The following is a 25,535-nucleotide window of genomic DNA, read 5'->3' on the forward strand; positions in this document are numbered from 1 at the left end:
GTTATTGTGGTAAAATGTGACTTTTTACATAAAACATCAATATGAGCTATGTATTGCCAAACAAAGCACAACTCAGATATGCACTTCCAGCAATCAAATGAAACAATGTACTTGTGGTCCCTAAACTCACTTCCTGAAATTCTGCGCCTTGTGTTGTTGTAAAGATGGTCTGGGCAGTGTTACCTTATGTGCCATTATTCGTTACAAATAACTTTCTTCTTTCTTTACCGTCGAACTTTTAAAAAAGAAGCAAAACATGTTACATGACGAGCCCTCAAATGAGGTAAACCTAATTTACACTAGATGAGAAGTCTAGCATCCTCACATGGCGACAGTATAGCCTACCGCCGCCACAACAATGAATGAACGTGGTTCCCTTAGCTAGTTTTCCCTTCCCCTGTATTACTGGGCTCATCTTATGTAGACGTTATTACTGTCAGTGTGTGGTCATGAGTGATTTTATAAACCAAATGGGTAATTCCGCTGTTGTATAAAGTAGATAGTTTTTACAGTTGTATAGCTTCTAGTTTTGTTGTATGGTAATTGTCTGCTTTTCTACTTATCCATTTCAGAATGAATGGGCTCAAAGATATTTACCAAGACATACCGCCAGTGACCCTGCGTCTGGCAGAAGACAGGGTCACATCCCACCTTTACTGCAGCTCAGCAGAGGGGATGGAGGCCAGGGTATCAAGCCTGGTGGAGGCCTTCCTAGTAGAGGTGTATCGTTGCAGAGTATGCAAATTTACCAGCAGCATTAAAGCCAGTATCAGCACCCATGTGGCTGAAACGCATGATTTAAGCCCCCTGACGTGTTTGGAGAAAGACGATGGCGAAAGCTCAGATGTTGGGTTAGAGGTTGAAGAGAGTGAGGTTTTGAATCAAAACGATACCCCTTATGATCTGGATGGTGAGCTGCACTCCAAAGATGGCGAGGACCACATGGACCATATGGGACTAGAGCGCATGTCTTTCTTGCTGCCTATGTATGGGATGCTTCAGAACATGAGTCCTCAGTCCTGTGAAATGGGCCTCAGTTCTAACTCAGAGAGCAGTCTCCATGTGGAAGAGACTTGTGAGGTGAGCACTCCGTAGTTTTGTGATACAGGGGATTATGAGTTCTAACACTGAACATGTTGTATATTTTTAGTGGAAGGTCAATTTGAAGTGTAATTGTCTCATAAAGGCTCATCATGTCATAACAGTGTCATAAAATAGCTGTTATGCCAAATACATGTAGCACTTAAAAGTTCTGCAAAGTATAATGGTTGTGGTATAACTAATACTAAGACTGTAGAATGTAAAAAGGTGGCTACACACATTGTTTTGTAATTGTTTGCCATTCTTTTTTTCATCCTCGCTCTCATAGGTGAGTACCTTATTTGCAGAGAATGGAAATGGTGGGGACAGTGAAGAAGAATCTGTGTTCCAGCTCCGTGACTCCAATACGGACTTGCCAAATGCTCTGTCCTGTCGTTTGGACTCGGACGTTGATGACGAGGAGATGGCCCAGTCAGCACACTTGATGACCCTTGGCTTATGCCGCATCTCCAGCAACAGGGTCCACCAACAGCCCAGCGTTCCTGACAGCAAGCCTGCCTCTGGCACACAGGGCCCTGGGGACTTTATAGAGGACAAACAAACTAGCCCGTCCGTTCCAGAGACGCTTCAGCAAATTGAGGAGGACGGAAGCATGTCCTGCATTCTCTGTCATGTGGTGGTGTCGAACCGGAGTCTGCTGGACGTGCACCTCAAGTGCCACAATGGGCCGCAGGAGTTCCGGTGCCCTCGCTGCGGAGTGGAGGCGCAGGAGTGGACGGACATGGAGCGCCACTGGCGGGGGCACAGCAAGAGGAGGGGCGCCAGGCCGCACCGGTGCACGTTGTGCCACAAGACGTTTCAGTGCAAGGATGCGCGGCGTGCCCATGAGCTGAAGCACAAACGCCGGAAGCAAGCACAAACTCAGCCTCGGACATTGGTGTTACAGTGCCCGTCCTGTGACGAATGGTGCCAGTCTACGTCGGAGTTTGAGCTACACAAACGCTGTCATTGCCAGGGAGGGTTCAGATGTCCACAGTGTGATTTCGTCGGTAGGAGTTTCACTGCAAATCATGTGAACTATTTCTTCTATGAACTCTCTGGGTTGTATTTTTAAAGATGTTTGGTTTACTGTGTAAACTGCACAGTAATGTGCATTGCAAAGGGAACCACAGTTATGTGCATTGCAAATGGAACCATTGCAAAATCCATTTGAAGCTCTTAAAAAACACCCTGAAATATTCTTGTGTTGACTAGTACCTCCAGTGTTGTCACAATATTGTACTGGAATGTGTTCATATTACTTCTTGACTACAATAATGCTGAAGAACAATTAGTTGTATGGAGACATATTCAACATTTGTGCAGTCGAGTGAATTGTAATTTAATTATAATTAAGGTATTCTGTATACTGTTGTATCTTCCCACTTTTTAGAAAACTCTTGGAAAAAGGTTCACCGACATATACGGACAAAGCACAAACATTTGGAAAAAAGGAAGAAAAAATGCCAAGAACTCCACAACAACTTGAATGAGTATGTTTTTTGTTTTACTAGGCACAGAACAGTTATTATATCCATGCCTTGCAAAGACCATTCATTTGTACCATTTTATGTGAAGCCATCTGGAAACATTTGTTTGTCATTTCACTACAGTCAGTAAGTAACAATGTTTGGCCTCTTTGTTGCACAGGAATTCACAAAAGCCAAAGACGTTTGAGCCAGACACATGGTATCAGCCAGTGAAGAAGAGAACAAAACAAAGCATCACTGGGAAGGAGAGGGAAGGCCAGAGTAACGGGCATCTGCAGGAGCAGACTCTACGCCTTAAGAAGAACACAGGAGGGAGGAAGGAATTCTGCTGCACCCTTTGTGACAGGTGAAGTCTAAAACAACAGCGAAGTAATCCTGATGCCATACAGCAATACAGCCGCAGGACAGTGTTTTATTCAAGTTAAAATAAACAAAACCATATTAACTGCCCCTCTGTATTAACCTCATAGCTGAAGAAATTTTGCAAAATCAATGTATAAGCCGCAGCTAATAGTCGGGAAATTACGGTAGATATATATACACATATACTCTATACATACATATATATATATGCCAGCTGCAGTTATACTAGTATAGTATTCCAGTGTGCATCACCTTTATTTCAAGAGCAACCTGGCAGAGTGACATGTGAGTGAATGACTAGATGATCACGGGCCATGCTTTGCAATGACAGGAAGTTCTCCACGAAGATGACCATGCGTCGCCACATGGGCATCCACCAGGGAGACAAGCCCTTTGAGTGCCCGCACTGTGATTACTGCACCCGACTTAAAGCCTCCCTTGAACAGCACCTCCGGGTTCATACAGGTGAGGCATTACCCACATGGCACTGTTGTGACACCGTGGCTTACCGAGGTCTATTCTTGAAACAGACCATCAGATGCAGCACTCTAACCTGCTTGTAGTAGTGCTGAAGTGATTTCTTGAATTATTCATTTTCAGGTCAGAATGAGTCAGGGAAATTACTTTGACAAATATAGAAAACAACAGTTGTGTAACACTGAAATCCATCTATTTAACAAACGCACAACACTGCCTGGCATAGCCAACCTCTGCAGTTTGCCCAGCAGATAATAATGCATCCTTAGTGAGGGGTAGCCTATTAACAGAAATTTCCCACCACCGTCTGTTGTGCAATTGGCCGTTAGTGCTTTAGCAACGCAACGGCGTGAAGGCATGCAGTCATATATCTCTCTTTCAGACACGACCAGTGTGCTGCATCTGCACCACGGAAGGGTTGCAGACCTTTAAAGCTTTCATGAGCCTCTTACTGAGCCATTGTTCCCTAGTTGGGGGTTGCCATGACATTGCACTGCAATGAGGGAAACCTTTTTTTTTTTCTAACAAGAGGCCGCTGTTTTCCGACTGTAGGTGAGAAGCCCTTCAAATGCACCCAGTGTTCGTACGCGTCCATCGACCGAAGCTCCCTCCGCAGGCATTTGCGCACACACACTCAGGAGAAGCCCTACTGCTGCCAGTACTGCTCATACAGCAGGTAAATGTTGTGTGCATTGATTTATGGTCCTATGTGCATGCATGTTTATGTGGATACATCTTTATGTACACACAAACACACACACACACACACATACACGCTTACTGTACTGTAGGTGTGCTCTCAGAGAGTGCATGTGTGCTTGTGGAGTGGAGTGTTTACTCATCCCTCACGGCTCTCGTCCGCTCCACAGCATCCAAAAGAAGAGCCTGGACCTGCACCTGCGGCGCCACCACACAGGGGAGTCCTTCCCTTGTCACCTGTGCAAATACACCACCCCGGACAGGCAGCTGCTGGTCCGCCACGTGCGCAAGCACCACAGCTCGGAGAACTCCCCTCTGCTGAGCCAGAAGGCCGCCATTGCTGTCTGCCCAAAGCCCACTGACTGAGTAGACCACGGAAATAGCTTCTGTAATCTATTTTTGTGGTTTGAGTAGGAAACAAGACTGTTAGTAACACGATATGCCACAGCTAAACATAATGACAGGTGATCTGTCACCATCTGATTTCTTTTCATTAATTCTTGAAATTACACGTTATACCTGAACGTTTCCACAACGTTACTTTGGGCACATTTTCCTTTTAACTGTTTTATAATGGATCATTGTAACAATGAAAGTGGACCAATTCAAAGGTCCTTATCTGTTTCAGACATAGAAAAAACAAAACACCCACTTGTGGCTTTCCTGTAAACACATAAAACAAAATATAAAAGCTGCTTTACTATTGATCTAATTCAATTCAACAACACACCAGATAAGATACTGTAGGTGTCTGCTTGATTATCCTAATCAAAAGCTCTTGAAGGCTGTCTGGTTTTTAGCCCACAAAGGCTGCTTTATGGCGATTTTGTTTTTGATGGTAAATAAGCTAAGCTTGGTTGTTGATTGACTATTATGCCAGACCATGTGAGATTATCATAATGTTTTCACAAAAATATGGCAAAGGTTTGAATAAATTATGATAATGTTTATGTTGATGTTTGGTGAGTGGATGGCTTTTCACTTTGTGGCTTTCAAAATAGGAAGAGATTACAGGATTGACTCTGGGGCCATTTGACCTATGGGGCAAACAAGGGCCTTGCGCTTAAAATGAAAGCCAAATCCCACCCAGAATCCCATAATGTCAATTGGATTATCCCACCTGTATTTCGTAGCCTTGGAAATGCATCTGCAATTAGAGCCAACTGAGTTTTCCAAGAGAAGCATTTTTAGTGTGCTACACGTCAGAATTGCAGCAGAAGGTTTTCTTGTGTCACAGTCACTATAGGCTATTCAACTTCATGAAGTTCCTCCGACTGTTACACAGTCACCTTACTTAATGAACTTAAAGTCACCCCGAGTGCCACGGGCAGCATATATCACCGTCTATAGCTTATCTACCCGAAGCTGAAGAGGAGCTTTGTTTTTCATTAGAGGGGGACATCAGGATAGCATGGAACAAGCAGCGCAAGATTCAACTGGATATTTAACTCGAAATAACTACCGTGCTACAGATGTAAGATATGTTTCTGTAAGCGCACGTCAGGGTATATAGACATTTTTTATATATATAAATGTCGTTTTTGTGTATTACTTTTGTGGATTTACGCGTATTTTAACCAGTCAAACGTGTAGTCCTACAGTCTACCATGGACTCTTCAAGATTAGGTGGATTGGAGAAGGAAACGACCCAAGCGCAAAATCCGCATGTTCGAAACTGTTGGGTTTTGGGTATTGAACGGCTGATTGTAGACCATCATGGTGGCATAGATGATTTCTTTGAAATAAGAGCAGAGTGGGCTGACAGCACTGTTCTCGTGCTGCGTCGAAGCTGGTTCGATTTGACAAGAATTCTGAAGAAACTGAGAGATTCCTTTCCAGAGGAAATTGAAGCTTCCGCGGAATCACTTTTAATTGAGGGTGCGTAACCGGGACTTTCTTGAGTTTATTAATCGACTTAAAAGTCACTTTTATTTGTGAACTGTGTAAAAACAATTTAACACAATACAATTACCACTTTCTTTTATATATAGGCCTACATATTTTACAAAGCTGTGTAGACTAAACCGCTTAATTGATGATGAAATAACGTAAAATAAGTGTAATTGATGATCAAATGCTTTGGTTAGGTCTATATGGAATAAAAGAAGCGGAGGACAACGAAGCCAAATTTGAACGTGTCGAGGAATTCCTGAGAACTGTGATCACTATGCCAAGCAAGGTATCACCTAAACATATGTTAATGTATGCAATCGATATTGCATGTCAGTGTCTTTACTGAAAACGAAAATGTCTTCACAGTACTCCCAATCAGAGGCAGTCCTAAGCTTCTTTGAGGCATCCCATTTGGACTTGATGATCGGGAACAACCTGGACCCCACACAGCTGCTTCTCTACTCTCCTATCACCATTTCAGGTATAGATGAAAAATGAATGAAAAACATTGCAGTAGGCCATCGATATTATTTTGCTTTGCAGGTGCCAATCAGACCAATATGTTTGACTTTTTCAGAAATCAGGAGGTCCAATGGGTTTTGTTTGGCTAATACAGAAACCATTATCTGTGATACCTGCCCACCACCTGAAATATCTCTTCCCATAGGCTCCATGGGCCATGTGTAAGTACTGGACATTTAATGGGACATGAATTTGCCTGTTTTTGTTGCATGTTACCATGGCCCTCTGCTGGTAAAGCATGATATTGCTCTCACAATCAACTTGAAGTTTTCACAATTAACTGACCACTATTCTGACCACTGATTTTGACTGGCATCCAGTCCAACTTAGAGTATTGTCAATGCACCTGAACTTTGAGTTGTCCTGTCCATGCGTCACCATACAGCTTCTGCCTCACTTCAGTGGACATTGAACCTGATTCACTGGTTTTAAATGTGTTCCTATGCAGATATGAAAAGACGTCCGAAGCTGAGGGAAAGAGAGTGCTTCACACATTCTCTGGTGATCACGACAAGGGACCAAATCCTGACAGCGAAGTAATTCATATCATGAAGACAGAAGCAAATCCGATTATGAAGCCACCACGCCAAGGCATTGCCTCTGAAGTGTACATGAGCAAAATGACATACCTCCACATGGAGGCCCATGAGACGGACATACTGGAGTAACTGGACCAACATCATGAACACTAACATAGGAAGCTCCAGTGCTGCTCTGTTGGCAGCTATACACTCACACACTGACCCTCTAAAAAACACTTTTCTACTTCATCTTCACCTTCTTGTAATTCAGCTCTTCAGAGATGTTTTCATCAGTTACAATAATTTTTTTTTCTGTTTCACTACTTTTCATATTTGAACTGAATTTTGAATGTGTTACTAAGAATTGTTGATACTTATATCAGTTGGGAAGGGAATAGACCTCAGGTTCTCAGATCCAGTTATAATCAAAATTATAGCTCCAGTATGTTTATGTGATTCATATGCATCACACAATGTGTGCCATGCCATGTTAGATGGAGTAAAACATTCAATATTATGTACTGTATATTGATGAATATGACATTAATGATCTTTGTAGAGATACTGTGTGTTTTATACAGGCATTTGCACCATAAAAGCCAGAAAGGAAGGCCCATCAGTAAGTGTATTCATATCTATTGTCACTTCTGAACAACTGCATATGTGAAGAAGCGGTAACTAGTGAGCTTCCAGTGAACTCCTAAATTAGGTTAAAAGCAGGCGATTTCTGCAAAAAGCCCTGTTGTTGTGCAGACTGTGTGTGACTCCTGTAGGTGGGGAAGTACACGGTTAGTGTCCAGGTCAGTGAGCAGTTCTCAGGACCGGCAACACTAATCGGCCTCTATTGGAACAAACGCCCTGCTCCACATTTTCACACACTGGACAATTGATTCGGCCCTCTGCAGTCACTCTGATGCTCCATTTCGTGCACTTTTTGGAACAAAATGTGTTTCGTTTGTCAATGGATTGTCTGGTTCTTACATGAAAAGGGACGACCAACATTTAACATCACGTGAACTATGTAATGATCTCCTATATTCATGACTTGAAATGCATAAAGAGAGAGTTGGTCCATTTTTCTGTTGGTGTTATTTATGAAATTATAGATCTGTGTATAAACTGGGTCAGTAAAATGTACTGTATGTCTGGATTGATGCACCTCTTAGTCAGTCAATGATATTATGACGAAATGTCCAGTGTCACCGCACGAGATCCATCCATCGGCCATGTGCTCAGAGGATCAAACCAGACCACGTACGGGCACAATCGATACTCTGCCGGACTGACATTGATCAGCATATATAGAGCTGATGCAGAGGCCAATGGCATGCAGACGCACAAAGAACCCATTGGACTGTGTGTGCAGAAAGGGATGCTCAGCCACTTCTAGCAACTATTAATACATCTTCTTTCCATTTCTGTGTGTTTAAATTGAAGTAGAACCAAAATAATTCTCACTCCCTCTCTCTACCATTCACTTGGTTTTTTACCTGCGGCCTTAGTATACTGTAGTAACAGCTGTGCCATGAACTATCAACCTTCAAGGAGAGACCCTCTTTGTGACCAAGGGGATCAGAACTGCACTGAGGCCTTCAGCGAGTCTCTGGCTGCTCGGACCTACATGCCTCAGGGGCCCGTGCTGAGCGACACTGTGCCGGGGCGAGCGTTCCCCACCGTGGACGTGCCGGACCACGCGCACTACATCATCGGCACGGTCATCCTGCTGGTGGGCATCACCGGGGTGCTGGGCAACGCGCTCGTCATCTTCGTGTTCTGCCGGAGCCGGAGCCTGCGCACGCCGGGCAACATGTTCGTGGTGAACCTGGCGGTGGCCGACCTGCTCATGTCCATGACGCAGTCGCCCGTCTTCTTCGCCGCCAGCATGCACCGGCGCTGGGTGTTCGGCGAGCGCGCCTGCGAGCTGTACGCCTTCTGCGGCGCGCTCTTCGGCATCTGCTCCATGATGACGCTGACCGCCATCGCCGCCGACCGGTGCCTGGCCATCACGCAGCCGCTGGTGTTTCTGGGTCAGGTCAGCCGCAAGCGCGTGGGCATGGTGCTGGTGTTCGTGTGGCTGTATTCCCTCGGCTGGAGTTTGCCCCCCTTTTTCGGCTGGAGCGCGTACGTCCCCGAGGGCCTTCAGACGTCCTGCTCCTGGGACTACATGACCTTTACCAGCTCCGTGAGAGCCTACACCATCCTCCTCTTCACGTTCGTCTTCTTCATCCCGCTGGGCGTCATAGGTGGCTGCTACTTGTCTATTTTCCGGGCGATCCGAGTGGCAGGGAAGGAAATGAAGGCGATCAACTGTGGCCAATCGCATAAAGTCTTTGAGCGCATGAAGTGTGAATGGAAGATGGCCAAGGTGGCCCTGCTGGTCATCTTGCTCTTTGTCGTCTCCTGGTCGCCGTACTCGGCGGTCGCCCTGACGGCCACCGCTGGCTACTCGCACCTGCTCACCCCCTACATGAACTCGGTGCCCGCGGTGATCGCCAAGGCCTCGGCCATCCACAACCCCATCATCTACGCCATCACGCACCCCAAGTACCGCCTGGCCATCGCCCGGCACATCCCGCTGCTGCGGGTGATCCTGTGCATAGGGGAGAAGGACATCCGCTCGTCCTTCAGCTCCAGCAGTGGCATCTCCTCGCGCCGGCCCACCCTCAGCAGCCAGTGCTCTCTGGGCGTGGGCGTGGGCCCCGGGGCCAGGGCCAGCGGCCGCTGGGGGAAGACCCGCCTCTCCTCGGCCTCCGACACCGACTCCTGCTGGACGGAGAGCGAGGCCGACGCTTCCAGCGTCAGCTCCGTCACCGATGCCCGGCGCGTCTCTACGGAGATATCCCCGGATACGGCGGTCCTGCCTCAGCAGCTGGTTGCAGACACAGCCCTGGGGCAGAAAGCCATGGCAGCTGAGAGAGTAAACAACCTGTCTGTGAATGCGGCCGGAGCTGGCATGCCAGATAGTGTAGAGAGCTCTGCTGCATCTGATGGCAAAGCATTCCTGCTTTCTGGTGACTAAATGTGCAACAACAGGCAAAAGTGTAAAGGCACTGTGTATGTCCTACTCCTTGGTCCTCATTTTGTATTTTGTTTTTCATTTGATATGACAATGCATTATATAGAATTGCTATTTTGTATGTACAAGAGTGGTGCAGATAGGTCTGTGTTACTATAAAAAAAAAATCATCCATACAGGTTTCTTACTAGTCCTTTTTTTTTGTCTGCAGTCATACATTTCAAATGCTACATGCGGTTTACAGTGTCTGCTTTTTCTGTAAGGTTGCTGAGTGACATTCAATAAGTTGACGGTCACATTCAGATTTGTTGTGGTCTCTTAATTTTCAATATGACTGTCAACTCATTTGAATGTCACTTTAACCGTACGATGACATCAGAAAAAATGTGCAGTGGTCTCTTATTTTTTTTCCAGGGCTGTATATATTTCATTCTTAGCTGGCTAAGGAAAGCTCCCAAAAGTGTGTGCAGATGACACTTGAAAAAGCTAATGAATCCATTCTAATAAACATCTCCAACCATCAAATGCTCCAGTGATTTATTAAGGCATGTAGCTACCTTTTTTTGGTCCCTCAATTATTTTAACATTTCTTTTATTGTCATGGAACAGTTTATCATCACAATATTTATGCATGGGATAGGCCTACAAGGTAGGGCTGCCTGGCTGCTCAAATTAAGAGTGATGGAAACTGTTCCCAGGTGATCATCATTCTAAAATGTCAAAAGGACATTCATCAGTGACAAAACAAATAAATAAATAAAATGCAGTTGTTCACTATGCATGTGAGAATACCAAGAAAGATTTAAAAAAAGAAAGTAATTAATAAGTTTTTTTTTCATTAAGCGTTCATTTTTAACAATTCAACCGGAACTGACTAACATCTTTCGTTGCCTCTTGTCGGACCTGATTTGATACTCATGCGCTGGACAGACTGGCCTAGTGTCATTTTCAAAGAAAAAGAGACGCGTCCAGTTCTGATAAATGGCACAGAGTAATCTGTGATTACTGAAGACTTGAATATGGGAGATGACGACATAGACTACAACATAGTTTTCCCAGAGACATTGATTTCAGGTGAGCAAAATGGTTACTGTACATGTCGTTGCGGTTAGCTACAGTAGTTAGCAAGCTAACGTTACCTGACATTAATGTTATGGGAGATGGCGCACTAGCTAGCCAGCCAGCCAGCTAACTGTCATTGACAAGTGAACCTGCCGGTTATGTCAGGTTACCTTGTTTGTATGGCTCTGATGGCTTTTAATGCCCATGATCTACATTCTTTGAGAAGAGAGAAAAGTCATTGCCATTAAAACTTGTCTCCTCCGTTGCTTCTGGCATCCTCTGCTTCTGATGAACAGACAACGTCAAGCGTCATATTCCCATCTTATTTCGGTGTGATTTTGTGCATGATCGTGCATGCTGTAGCCTAATAATATTAAAGTTGGGCCATCATGAAAATAACCTACCCTGTGTCTATCTTTGTGTCAGTGAGAATGACACGACAAATTGTTAGTGTAGCCTAGATTTGGCCAACGAACAGTCACTTGGTCACCCATTTTTGCTTTGGTCTGTCACTTTTTGTCCTAGAGAGGCACTGGCGTGGAACAAAGGAACCGATTGTAATATTACTGGGATGGGCTGGTTGCAGAGATAAACATCTAGTTAAATACAGTTCTGTCTACACACAACAGGTAACACAGACACATTATGGTGCATGTTGTAATATTAGGTAATGCTGCTAAGTGTACTATGAAATCAACTTTGTTATCCAACATTCTTCCAGGGATGCATCACCCTCCGCTATACAGCCCCTTTGAAAACAATCTTCATCTCAGAGTCTTTTGGTTACAAGGAACTGAGGCACTATGCTTTTAAACTGCTAGAGACACTATTTGATTACGAAGTGGAGAACAACCCAATCGTCTTCCATGTGTTTAGTAATGGGGGGTTCATGCTGTACAGGTACATCGTGGAGCTTTTACAGAGGGACAAACAGTTCAGCACTCTGTGTGTACTTGGTGCAGTGGTGGACAGTGCCCCGGGGAGTGCCAATGTGAAGGGCGCCCTGCGTGCCCTCAGAACCACCCTTGGACCCAACATTAATGTGGTCCTGCGCTACCTCCTTATGGCTCTGTTTGCCGTGACGGTGGTCCTCATTCGAATTGTCCTGTATCCCCTGACCAAGTACTTCCACAAGAACCACTATGATGCCCTGATGGACCAACCAGCTCCATGGCCTCAGCTCTACCTGTACTCCCGAGCTGACCCGGTGATTCGGCATACGGACGTGGAACGGATGGTCAGTGTGCTCCAAGGGAAGGACCTGTCTGTCCAGAGCTTCGACTTTGTCACACCAGGCCACGTGAGTCTTTTCAGAGACTTCCCTGAGGATTACTCTAGACGATGCCTCGATTTTCTCAAGAGCTGCATGACCAACTCAGAAGGGACACAATTGAAAAAGCGCCTTGTTGTACAGCACTGAATAAGAATTAATCTTGAAAATGAAATGAAGCTGTGTGTGCTTTGAACTGCTGTATTTACCATTTGTTGTTGTTTCTATAAATATCTTACACTACTGAAGTGTAAAGTCGATGAATTTTCTATGACTTTGACTTTTGACTAATAATATTCTTTTGTGAAATTCAAATGTAATCTGTGCTTATTTTGGTTTCTTTATGCTGTCTGAAGCTGTGAATAAAAACAATGACCATTAATATGTATGACAAATTTGGAAGAATGTGTTTATGTACTTGACTAATGTGCCTTCTAGAAAATAAAAGCCTTTTTGTTCTGTTAAAATTGAATAATGGAATCATTTTTTTCCAGGGACTACTTGTAGCCTAAAATAATCCAATGACAAGTTTGTGAGAGTGCAAAGACATTGGTTTGTAAAGCCACTTCACACACCACTGAAGTGAATTCTCTCCCAGCATTTCGAGTTTGAAAGAGCTTATTATTGAAGGACAGTGACACGTGTAAACACCATATTGACATACTGTGAGGGAGAGCCCTTGTTGAGTCAGGTTGACATGGTAACTCATGGACTGAGGGTCAAAACACAACCAGATTTCAGAAAAAAAAAACCTCCAGCATGTCTGAAAAACCACAAAGGAAACGTGTGTTTTGTAGGATGTTTTGTGGCATGTGTTTTCTGAAAGTTGTGTTTTTTGACCCTTACAGCCTTTCACTGACCAGGCCAAAAAAAAAAACTGAAGGGACATTAGAGATGTTACTACAGTAGAAAGGCCTAGTATGGTTTGTACAGAGTAACCAGATACTCTCAGTTAAGACATGCATTGCTTTTTCTAAATTGTATTTTAAAAACTGAAGCTTTTTTCAGAGAGGGAAAGCTCTGGAACTAATACACATACACACACACAAACACACACCCGTGCCAATGACAAATATGGCAGGGTATGCCTGGGAGGACCGTCATGATCAGAATCAGAATAACACAGGAAGACTAAACTTAACAGAGAGCAACAAACATCACTGAATTTCTCCTGCGGTTTTTCATCCCACCTCAGTTGGGCCACTGAGCACGTACGTGAGATTGAAGCGGGGCATACCATAGACTAAAATAGGGGCGTACTAAACGTCTAAACAGAGTTCGGACAGGACGTGATCTGAATGTGGGGAGGCGGCTCTCAGCTAGAGTTGGCTCTGGCCCAATTTAAGCCCTGCATTTAGGCCATATTGATGTGCTGAATGCTCTGAGCCAACACATGCTTATCTGGTAATTATAACTCACACTGTTCTACTTTTGTGTCTCAAAATATGTTTTTTTGTTTGACTTGATACAGTTGTAGGGATGTACAGTATAGGCATAGAATTGATGGAGTTCATTTAAGAGAGCATTCCTGAAGCACAGCTCACAGGGATTGCTTGCCGACATGCCATTTGGGGCCTTGTCCCAGATGTTCTGACTCTCTGCGTTATGTTCCATGAGGGAAGACCTTTGCCATTTGCTACAGTAGACATTAACCCTGATGTGTGTGGATTGTAAACAAACGTCCACTGATCTGTCTGGTAGATGCACTTCGCCTTGAGGCAGGTGAAATCTGTCTCCGTTTGCTCCAACCTGGCTATGGCGAAGAGCAGTATAGGGCTTCAAATTGGTCCGACAGAGATGCTTATTAACATGTGACTGTCACGGTTGACATTTGGTGGGGAATCATTGGCATTTGTCTCCTTAGAAAACTTGCCTCAGCACTTTATATATCATTTAGAACCTCCACAGAGGGAAGGAGACAGAGAGAAGTTTATACATCTGTCGAGACAGATGAACACGGCTGAGTGGATGGCACAGTGTCTGGGGTCCTTTCTGCTTTTGCTATTGGGCTGCCGATATGTACTGATACAAAAAGAGGAATGTGAGAGACTGGGTAAATATCGGATGAGTTTATTTTGTTGATCAAATACATAAATATATTCTGAAATTGAGAGATACTTAAAAAGAGGTCCATGTCAACTATGCCTTATTTTGGATGTTTTATGTATATCCTGTGTTGGTCCAATTGGAGTTGGTCTCTCAACACAGTAGTCTTTCTGCTGATGACGTTTCATGTAATGCTAATGATTTGTATTTGTGTCTACAGTGAAGTTATTTCAGATGCATTTTAGATTTAGTAAATTCGCTGTAATACAGATACAAATTTCAGTTGAATTTCAGTATTGCACGCCAACTGCAGAAATACTCCTGTAAAAGCAGTAGGGGGCAGCAATTGCTTTCATACAGGTTCTTTGTGCACCACATTGTGTCTGTAGATGTGTAAAAAAGCACATCTTTTCACGTTTTCATCTTCTCAAGAAAAACATTCTCATCTTCACCTCTCTCTCATACTCTACTCATACTATTATATCATATATTGCTTTATAGAATAGAGACTGAAATGTAGGGAAAAATGGAGCAGAGAAATGAGTTTTCTCAAATCAAAAACAAAAAGAGAGAAAAAAATCAAAAGAAAAAAACCCTCTAATTTCTCACAAAACAAACATCATAGAGGAATGCTGTTTTATATTTTGCAATGCAGTTAAACACATATGGGAACCTGGGAAAGGGTTGAAAAAACTACAATCGCATGGCCTTCAAAGAACCTCCATGCTAAACACTTTATTATTGGATTCCATTTCTGTGGCAGGCAGCAGCACTGTGTAATTGACAGCTCGCTGCATAATGGCCAAGCCTCTGAAAAGTCCCAAAATTACCCTGGAAGTTAATGAAGTCTCACAGTGTGATGAAGGAAAATTGTGGTGGAGAGGGGTCAACAGGCCTCTTCAGCCCCCTCGTCCATGGAAAATGGCCGCTGTCAAGCTCCGCGCATTAGAGGAAGCTGAATGCTCACGCCGACAAAGCAGGCCCAAAGATGAATGATACTGAGTGCTGGCACTTGGCAGATGACTAACATTTCCTGCCTCTCTGTGTTTTAGGGTGAGATTCGCTGACATTTTTTTTTCCTCGGAAAAAAATGGAATGCTTCTCTCCTCGTTCGATATATGACCGTGAAATGGTTGGAATGTGGATTAATAATGAAAAAAAAAAAATCACTTTGGTGATTTCATGTTGGCGAGGTTCAGTTTGAAAATAGTGTCACCTCTACTGTCACATTGTACCTCTGCGTCAACTTGTCGTGCCAGTCCTCTCTTGTTGTCCATAGGTGGCAGTGCTGGGCAACACCTTCCTGAGACTGAGCATCTAAAACAGATATTCAGTTGGGGAGAAACTGACCATATGCAAATACAGTACAGTTATACTGTGCAACCCGAGGTTGAAGACAAAGACTTACAGCCAAACCTCCATTAAAAGCCACAATGGAAACAGAAACATTGGTAGCTTTTATTTCACTTCCCCGAGATACTAACAGGTGTATAGGCCTAATGTTGTATTAAAGCTAAGTTGAGGGTTTTCTCGTGAAGGAAAGGTCACTTTATAGATGTCACGAGATTCATACAGTACATATATATTTCTGACACAGTTTCCATCTTAGAAGCACCATGTGTTATCGCATTATCGATTTTATCTTTCCTGCAGCTTTGAGGATGATGCTATCTGACTTCTGTAAATGTCATATATTTTGTCCATGATGCCTCTTTAATATGTTTTGAGTTGACAGGAAAGCCTCTTTTTTGGGTTAAGTCAAAGGCCTTTCAAACGGCATAAATGCAGGATTTTCCAAACTGATCTCCTTTTTATATAATTCCTAGCTCTTTTCCAAAGAGGTAGATAAAAATTTTTAGTCGATTCATTAATGTCAACTTCACAGATCACTTGACAAAATGACCTAAAAATTCCAAATTATAGAAAATTGTTTATGAACATTTCTAGATTTCAATAGCATTGTCTAAAGTTGCCATATTTATAGCTTCAGACAGGCTTTCAAAGTCCTTATGTCTGCTCCAAAAACAATATGTTAGTGTTTAAAGGATATATCTGGTCATGCTAAAATTAAAATCCTATAAAAAAGAAAATATATGTTAGAAGAATGTTAGAGTTTGCCCTTCCTTTCACTACCTTGAGTGCTTTTCCAGTCTAAACATCCAATAAGTAGTTATTAGAATAGCTCTTTAAAAAATACTTTTCAATGTTTTCAGAAAAATCTGTTAAAAAAAATGCAGAATGCAAAGCCCCATAGTGCCAGTCTTTCCCCCACAGTTAATCTATTTTTGTTAATCTATTAAACAGCTATTAGAAAGTATATATACCTGGATTACATATTCTAAAAGAAATGTACAAAAAACGTGTGTATTGCTCTTAGTGTGAATATGGGGCTTTGCAGGACCACTGTCTCTTCCTTGTGACTGACTGCACAGTGGCAGATCAGTTCAGTTCCCTTAATTCTTCCATCTTCCTGGTGCCGGTGCCACCTTCTCCCCTCTCCGCCTTGTTTGTTTGGTGTCAGGAGACAGACAGACAGAGCCCTGCACCCCCTTGTTTGTCCTCCCCTCCTCTCCTCTCCTCCATCACTCCTCTGGCACGTAAACCCTGATGGCTGCCCTGACTCTGAGCTCAACACATGCAGCCGCTCTCTGGCCCCGCTGCTCTGTTTCTCCTCTCAGTCTTTCTCTTCTCTTCTCTCTCTCACTCTCTCTTTTCTCTCTCTCTCTCTCTCTGTCTCTCTGGCTGAGGTGATGTGTGTTGTAACACAGCAGTCTTTTGGCCTGTCTTCCCCTAATGAGCAACGCGTCCCACCGAACCAGTCGAGGACAGAAGTGGCCCCCCTCCCAGCTGGCATGAAAGGTGGGGGTGGTTGGGGGGGGGGGGGGGGGGGGGGGGGGGTTGAGGGATGGGGGGGTTTGTGTGAGACCAAAGTCGTCTCTGCTTTGACAAACTTGAAAAGGTTCCCTGGTGTTTAGACGATGGATTGAAGACTCCACTGAGGAGGGGGCGAGGGAGTGAGTGGGATTTTAGTTGGACTAGGCATGAAACCAAACTCCCAGCATCACGCGTACAAGTCCTCCCACCCCACCACACACACACGCACACACACACACACACACACACACACGCACACACACGCACGCAAAACCCCACCCCACCTCGCCTCACCGCCCGACCCCTCCTCCATCTCAGTTCTGCACTTACGAGACGGAGGGAGGGAGGAAAGAAGAGACGGGAGGGGAGAGGCGAGAGGAGGCCCGCGGCGCTCGGAGTGCGGGCCGAGTGGGGCTGGTGGGGCGAGTGGGGCGGGTTCAAAGTGCCTCTCTACTTTGCGCACGCGTCTCCTTCAAGAGAACACCTCCGGCTCATCCAGGACAGCCACGGGGCCTTGTTATAGCGCTGTCAAATTAAACAAAACAAACAGCGTGAAGTCAAACACACACACACACACACAAACACACACAAGCACGCACACACACACACGCACCAACAACTGTGTGCTATACCATGTCAGGCAACAAAATCCTGTGTGTGGATGTGTCTTTGTGTTCTGTGCAATGTACAACAATGTTCATGATGGATGCACAATCATGTATTCCATGTCTTCAGGAGATTGTTACATTTGAGAGGAAAACAAAGAATGAATGTGTGTGTATGTGTGTGGGTGTCTGTCTGTGAGATAGGAAGAGTATGTGTGTGTTTGTGTTTAATGTGAGTCAGAGGGAGTGAGTCACACACACACACACACACACACACACACACAGACGGGGAGTGACGGGAGGAAGCATAGCTAATGAAGGGAAGAGAAGCTCTCCTGCCTTGACAGGCTGCTACTCAGCAGCTCACAAAAGCCTCGCACAGACACCACACACACACACACACACACACACACACACATGCTCAAACACACTCACACACATGTGCACACACACACACACACACACTCTCTCTCTCTCTCTCACACACACACACACACACACACACAGACGTATGCACGAATGCACACACGCACACACACATGCACACACAAACCAGCTGCCTTTTGATTCTGCACCCAGACTTGTCATTTCCGCTCCTCATTGGTTGGTTAACTTCTGAGACGGATACCTTTGATACTGTGGTTGTGCTGTTGTGCCATGTTTTATTTTCTTCTGTGCTAAGATTACAGTAATTCAGTCCGCTGGCAAAGTAATTCCCTCCTGTGATCATCTTTGCACACCCGAATGTGAAATTACTTGGTGTCAGTTAGGTCATTGTGGACGCACTGTGCACACACATATAAAAACCCTTTGTTATATCAGCTGTGCAAAACTGATAGTAGATAACATATTTTCCAGAATTCAATTTATGTAAACCCTGTTTCTTACCAATTGTGTAACATTTCAACAGTTCAAATAATTATTTTTGGACATGTTTCTTTGTGCTTCAAATTATTGATACCACATCCTGCAGTATCCTCTTCCTTTTTCAGTCGTCCGGACAAATTGGCCTGAGGTTGGTTGAAGCATAATAGATTATGTAAATATGAAGGACCTTTGTGCTGAAAACCACTGGGCTTGACATCATAATAATCCTCCTTGTGTGTCTAAAAGGGAGGGAGTGTTTAACTTTGGTCCCATTAGTAAAAACCTTATGATTTATGCAGTTGCCGCTAGACTAATATCTTTAGAATTTTGCCTGGGAAGCCGATTCATCTTAAAGAGTGATGAGGGGAGGTTGCTCTCTATGCAAAACGCATTAAGGCTAAATGAGGAGTCTATTACTCAAATCGGGCTGATAATCCGTTAGCCAGACCTCACTAACTAAGCAGATTTAGATATGTCATCAAGATGATAGCTCCCACTTCGAATTAACTTTACTTTTTTATGAAAGATAAAAATCACCCTCATTCCATGAAAGCCACGAAACAATGGTCCTCGTTTAACATCAGGTACACATATTCAAATGATGCTTCAAAGAATTGCCACACCAAAGTGATGTGAAATGCTACTGCACTAATTTCATTGATACACCACACCAGTCATACAAGGATTCTATAAAGCAATCAATCAATCTATCAGTCTGATCCATCTATCTGTATGGTTAAATTATGTGATTACATCATAAGAAGACCTTGCTAACATTAAAGCTTTCCTTTGTCTTTTTAAATTTGAAAGCCTTCTTTTTTTAATATTTAGGGTTTTGTTTTTATTTCACCATCTGACATGAAATGCATTAAAACTAATTATTGCCCATTGGCCCCTATCAATTACCCATAGCCCACACACTATTTTAATTATTTTTTCCCCTATTTAAATACATGAAATTGATATCCTGCATAATGTTTGATCATTTTCTCCTATTTGTCTGTAAAACTGGCAAAATCATAAAAACAAAAGCATCAACAAAAAAAGTATATGCAGTGGAGAGGACACACACACAAACACACACACACACACACACACACACACACACACACACACACACACACACAAGAAACAACAGCACAGATTAATCTGTGCGATGTAAAGTCTTGTAATAGTTCAGACGTCATTCTAAAATGTACATTAGACCAACAGCCTTGTCAGTGTACATACAGCAGATGTAACTTTCATTGCACAATGGTTATGCACTGAATGTGAAGTTAAGCTCAGTCTACCTGACTGAGTTGAGGTCCCAGCACTTGTGTGTATTCATGTTCTCCACCATTCATATTGTTCATCATTATGATTTCCTTTTTCTTTCTGGAAAGGTACTTCACTTATACAGTATATGGTCAACGTGCTGTATTGGCTCTGTAAAATATTTAGTGTGTCATGTTTTGTAGTTGGTTCTCAGGCCTTCAGAGCAGCACACCTTGGGCTGGTGAGATGGGCGACCCTTACAAGGCAGATCTTGTTTTGAACGGCCATTTGGTACTAATTAATGGACTGCGGCCCATTCCTGGCCCTGAGTTAAACACAAATGGCATGAATTAAACATGGGCATTCTTCAATCTGGCACAGCCTGAACCCCCCCCCACCCCCCCGGAAGACAAGACAAAAAAACACGCCGGAATGGCCGTGACCGTGGATGCCACGGAGGAGCTAAATGCGCGTCGGAGTGCACTCCACTTCACCTTACCCCCTGCGTACAAATTGCTACCTTCGGCGGCTGCCAGTGGCATTAGCTCCCAACAAGATCACCTCAGCTGACAAAAGTTAATTTGTGCTAACGATGCTTTATTCCTGCCATTACATTAAATCATCTTGTACCGACGCTCTCTGTTTGTGTGCGTGCCAGCAGGATTCCTTTCCCCCTGCACCAATGTCGTTTAAATAATAGAAACCTGATTTGCGAAATATTACAGGGACATTACCTGATTTGAGCACTATTTGCCCAACCTCTGGCCAAGCCTAAGTGTTCCGCCCATTAAAACTCCTTGGTGTGGTCATTTAAAGGGCTGGAATCCGTCCTGAACACAACCCATGAAGACCTCATTACAGGAAATGTTAGCACAGCAGTTTCTGAAAACATTGTCTAACTGCTCTTGTCTTACAGGGGAGTCAGAGCAGCCTGAACTGGACTCTAATGAGGGATGGATGAGGCCTTGTCATGATTATGCATTGAGATCTGGACACCCGATAGGAAGCACTTGTCCTTCATTTGTGCGTGAGTCTATCAGTGCAAGGGCTTTTAAAGAATGCAAAAAAAAAGTCTTATTTCCTGAAATTGCATTAAGGAAGTTTATGCATGTTTGTGTGAACAAAGGCCTAAATGTGTTGAAATGCAGTTTCTACATTACAGCAGTCTCATTGTTAATGCACTCTGGTATGCTGGAATGCTCTTAGCAAAAGTCTTAAAATGAAGATAAATAAATATGATTAAAATACAGGCTCCATAACTATTTTAACAATAGGTGCGAATTATCCTGCAGTTGGTATTTTTTTTCTAGTAAATTGGATTTATTGGTTTGCATGAAGCAGAAAATTATTGTAGTACAATTTTTACTACTTAAATTAGATAATGTGGGTTTTTTAGATGCCCTTAGTATATTTCTGAGGTAATTTTGTAAATTACAATGTGGACCTGCAAAACTAATACATTGTGCACAGTATTCATATTACACACATTAGTAAATGAACAGCAGATATTCATTTTTATTACCTGTTTGCTATAATTGTTCATTATACACCACTTGCCTTACATGTTTAAATTCATAACTATTATTGCATCTGGATCCGATATCATATCTTTGCTGTTGCCATTTAGTTTCATATGCTGTTGAAAATAGTGTGGAAATGCAACCTCAAGAAAAGTGTGTTATCTTGCCACGCATGTAGCAAGTAGCTACATCTGAGGCAGCAAATACATGAGAATGCCCTGGCTCTCGGGCCAAGTGATGTAGTGCTGATTTACAAGACCATCCCTCTGGAAAAGCACTCTCAGTGAGAGATTCCGACAAGAAAAACTGTTGACTTTTCACATTCTGGGAAAGCGCAACTCACCAAAGATCAACGCTTAGGCTTCAATCTCATTAGTGCTTGATTAATGAAAGGGTCTGAAACATTATATTAAACTCTGCCGCGCATCCGCGAAGAAGCAATTTTACAATTGGTTTAGAATTATGGCTGCATGTACCGGTGGTTCTGTTTGAATAGGATAATGTTCATTTGTTATCTTTAATTGTTCCTGGGGAGGCTTTTAGTAGGGGTGAAATATGATTCGATTAGAAAATGATGCTTTCCCATTTGGACCAAACAGACATGAATTATTCCATTTGGACTGTTCTCAGAGCTGTGCTGGATCATGGTGTGAGGGGGGGGGGGGGGGGGGGGGGGGGGGGGGGCTACAGAGAGCCTCGTCTCATGGTAACATCTGAGGACATGCTGCCGGGGAGTGAAGCTATGTGGAATTCATTTTTACTAAGTAATTACACTTGGAATGAATTTATTTGCTAAAAAGGAAGAGAGACTTGAGGGTCGCTGACTCTCCTTGATGCAAAAGGTTTTTAAAGCAAAGGATACAGTTAAAAATCTTGGTGTCTGAATTGACAGTGTTCTAAATTGCAATGGCCAGCTAAACAACAGCTAAATTGTAACTAATAAATAATACATTATTTAAATTAAACAATTGATAAATAAATAATAATGAAATAAGCTTTTTTTACCACCTCATAAACATTGCCAAACTTAAAGGTCTTATGTCAGAAGAACATGATTTAGACACACTCGTAGGCAATGATCTCCAGCAGAGTTCATTAGCCATCTGCATGAGCCTTTCAAAGGCCTTCCTAGAAACACCATCAAACATCTTGAGGTGAAGAAGAAAAAGCTTCTCTCTCCAGCGTGTGTTTATGCCCCTCTGATCTGTGCCATGATCTGTCTCATGCTCATATTCACCTCCTCTTCATCTCGCGTCACCCAGTATCTTTAAAAGCACTTTCCCCCCCGAATGCCTCTCAGGCCCTCGTCAGAAGACTGCCCGTCTAGTCTCTGCTGAGGAGTCGAGTCGCGCAGTACTCCATATGTGACTGAATGACACTGGAGACACTGGAGACACTGGCCCGGCGACGAGGGCTTGACCCCCACAGGCAGACTCTGATGCTCCACGGTGGCCGACTCCACAAGTGAAATGACAAGCTCATCATTAGTCTGCTGCTGGCATCAGTCATGGGTTAACCTGATACCACGCCGAGCTTGACATTTAGCTCTTTTTGCCTCTCAGACAGTTGGCTTTGTATAGATTTGATATTTGCAGAGATGTGTTCCGACCAGACACTGATGTTATTAGTGGCAGTAAAAAAAAGCGTTGGGTTTGGACTCCGGCAGACCTCTTTACTCAGTCCGGGAGACTGTCCTCAAACAGGCCTGAGCCGAGAACAAAGAATAATATCCAAGAATGTTGAAGAGAAACTGCTGCTCCATAATACACTAGATATCCTTGAGGGACACTCTCTCTCTCTCTCTTTCTCTCTCTGTGGCTCTCTCCATCTCTCTTTCTCTGTGTCAATATAGGACCAACCCCCCTGCAACCAGCCCCCCCCCCCCCCCGTCACTCCATCCCTTCATCTATACATCAGATGATTTACCCTCAAACGGGACAGAGTTACATTAACGATTAACCATTAACATTATCGCTTGTAGGACTCTTGACACCCAAGGAGTTAAGTAGCTTTCTGCACGGGGCGACATGTGAGTTAAACATAATAAAGGTAATTTACTGCAAGGCAAATTCCATAGCTAAAGGGTTCCCATGTTAAATAGCTCGGTGACCTTTAGCGGCTGATTACATAAAGGAGGCACAATCAGATTAGGCCAGGGAGGGAAAGGTCAAGCGCGTTCCCAGCAGTGGCCATTTGAGTCTCTACCTGGAGAGAGATCGTCTCGGAGCGGCAGCCCGAAAAAGTGCCTGGCGGCCCTCTGACGGGAGGAGGCAGTTAGCCTCTGTGCCCCGAGAGCCATTTGCGCAAAGGGCAACATCAGATGTGCTTGTGTATTTGGTTCATCCTTTAAAAATAATAATATATTTATATATATATTTTTTTTTTTCATCATCGTCCGGTGGACCAGTATAGGATATATGAGCATCTTCAAGATCACTGGTTTCTTGTAGAACTATTCGTGTGTGTGTGTGTGTCTGTTTGGGAGGGGGTGGGGGGCGGTTGGATTTTTTGTTTCACTGCTACGTGGATGCTCAAATGTCACATTTGATGTTTGGATATATGATGACAGCGGATGTCTTTGATGCCCAAACTTTTCTTTTTTTGTTCTCTTCGCTTAAGGTCTCAGATGCCTTCTCAGATGCCCTTTGTTTTGCCATGAATGAAGGAATCTCCCTACAAAAGAACCGCGCTCACATGCACCATCAGGGTGGTCTTGTACGGATGTTATGACAGGCATCACATTGTGTGTATTTTCAAATTGATTTGAATATCACTGCCAAGACCTTAGCTACCTGCTACAAACCCACGCTTGTGATTGACATTTGAATTTATCGTGCCCTTTCTCCTGTCTGTCTCCATCCCTGCTTTGCCTCTCTACGCCTTGCACCCATTCCATCTCTGCTGGGCTCCTGATGGAGAGACTGCGGGGAAAACACACTACTGTTTACCTCAAATGAGGTACAGACTCACACAGTCGACGTGCACTGGAGAGGGGTGTCACGGCTCCGCGAGACCTGTTTAGTCTTGTCTGGTCGTCTCTTTTCTCTCTCTCTCTCGCGCGCGTGCTATCTCCATTTCTCAGTATTTCCCATTTTCACTCTGTCCGTCTTTGTCTCTCGCTCTCTCCACCCGCACCTCCTCCACTGACTAGGAGAAATCCCACTCACAGGTAACCGTTAGGCCAGGCTGCCAGAGTAGGTTAATATATAATATGCAGAAGAATGGTCATAAGGACTCTGGCCCTGTTGCCTCATGTCCCACTGGGACAGCTGTGTCCTTGTGGAAGGCACTTTGTCTGGATTGCCTCAACAAACAACCCAGTATTTTTTTTTCAAATGAGCAATATACCAAATACAGGTCACCTTGGATAATAAGCTTCTACTGAACATGAAATGCTACTCTCAATAATAACAATTTAGTTTATTCCATTTTGGATGGGTGGTGGGGTATTTGATGGGGTATTTTTACGCTTGCATGCATATTGCCACTTGTGATACTTTGGAGAAAATGTGACATGCACATAAACAAAAATACAAATGTGTTGTTATTTATAGAAGGGCATCATTCTAGAGATACGCTGCAACTGTTCTGAAGTGGAATACTATATTCCAATACATGCAAATACAGTCGGTATTGTCTATTGCCTGGAAATTGCAGTGGCATTTCAGTTGGTTTTGTTCAACACATTTATATGTTTATTTATGTTTGTAGTTCTTAGCAGAGGATTTTGTCCAAAGCAACTTCTAATGACATCAATAAACATTACATCAACATTAAAAGGAATATTTTAACATGAGCTCATATAGCCTGAATTAATAAATACCAAAATTAGTAATACACTTTCAACATTTTACATAAACCATAAACATAATACAGGCTGTGACTTTGTAACAATGAATTAGTTCGGTATATTGACTCCCCCAAGAAAACAGGAAAGGCCATAGTTTTTATTTTACAATGTATTCTTGCTATC

General features: G+C 43.5%; 4 protein-coding genes across 4 annotated transcripts; all 4 read left to right on the forward strand.

Moving 5' to 3' along the window:
- The first annotated feature begins 143 nt into the window (after positions 1–143).
- si:dkey-154p10.3 (zinc finger and SCAN domain-containing protein 2) lies at positions 144–5,059 on the forward strand. Its single transcript, XM_062557068.1, has 8 exons — positions 144–283; positions 573–1,080; positions 1,370–2,090; positions 2,474–2,573; positions 2,731–2,916; positions 3,265–3,398; positions 3,963–4,086; positions 4,280–5,059. Exons 1-8 carry the CDS (start codon positions 264–266, stop codon positions 4,473–4,475), a joined length of 1,989 nt encoding a protein of 662 aa, XP_062413052.1. The 5' UTR covers positions 144–263; the 3' UTR covers positions 4,476–5,059.
- A 1,196-nt stretch (positions 5,060–6,255) lies between these two features.
- On the forward strand, positions 6,256–7,262 carry LOC134102823 (PX domain-containing protein 1-like). The gene is made up of 4 exons (XM_062557081.1): positions 6,256–6,288; positions 6,369–6,483; positions 6,580–6,685; positions 6,973–7,262. The coding sequence occupies exons 1-4, from the start codon at positions 6,277–6,279 to the stop codon at positions 7,190–7,192; spliced, it is 453 nt and encodes a 150-aa protein (XP_062413065.1). The 5' UTR covers positions 6,256–6,276; the 3' UTR covers positions 7,193–7,262.
- Positions 7,263–8,570: 1,308 nt separating this feature from the next.
- Positions 8,571–10,064, forward strand: opn4.1 (opsin 4.1). Its single transcript, XM_062552593.1, has 2 exons — positions 8,571–9,718; positions 9,755–10,064. The coding sequence occupies exons 1-2, from the start codon at positions 8,571–8,573 to the stop codon at positions 10,062–10,064; spliced, it is 1,458 nt and encodes a 485-aa protein (XP_062408577.1).
- An 898-nt stretch (positions 10,065–10,962) lies between these two features.
- tmem53 (transmembrane protein 53) lies at positions 10,963–12,860 on the forward strand. The gene is made up of 3 exons (XM_062557093.1): positions 10,963–11,135; positions 11,649–11,752; positions 11,845–12,860. The coding sequence occupies exons 1-3, from the start codon at positions 11,081–11,083 to the stop codon at positions 12,541–12,543; spliced, it is 858 nt and encodes a 285-aa protein (XP_062413077.1). The 5' UTR covers positions 10,963–11,080; the 3' UTR covers positions 12,544–12,860.
- The last annotated feature ends 12,675 nt before the right edge of the window (positions 12,861–25,535 follow it).

Source organism: Sardina pilchardus, chromosome 2 (genome assembly GCF_963854185.1).
Source record: "Sardina pilchardus chromosome 2, fSarPil1.1, whole genome shotgun sequence".
NCBI lineage: Eukaryota > Metazoa > Chordata > Actinopteri > Clupeiformes > Clupeidae > Sardina > Sardina pilchardus.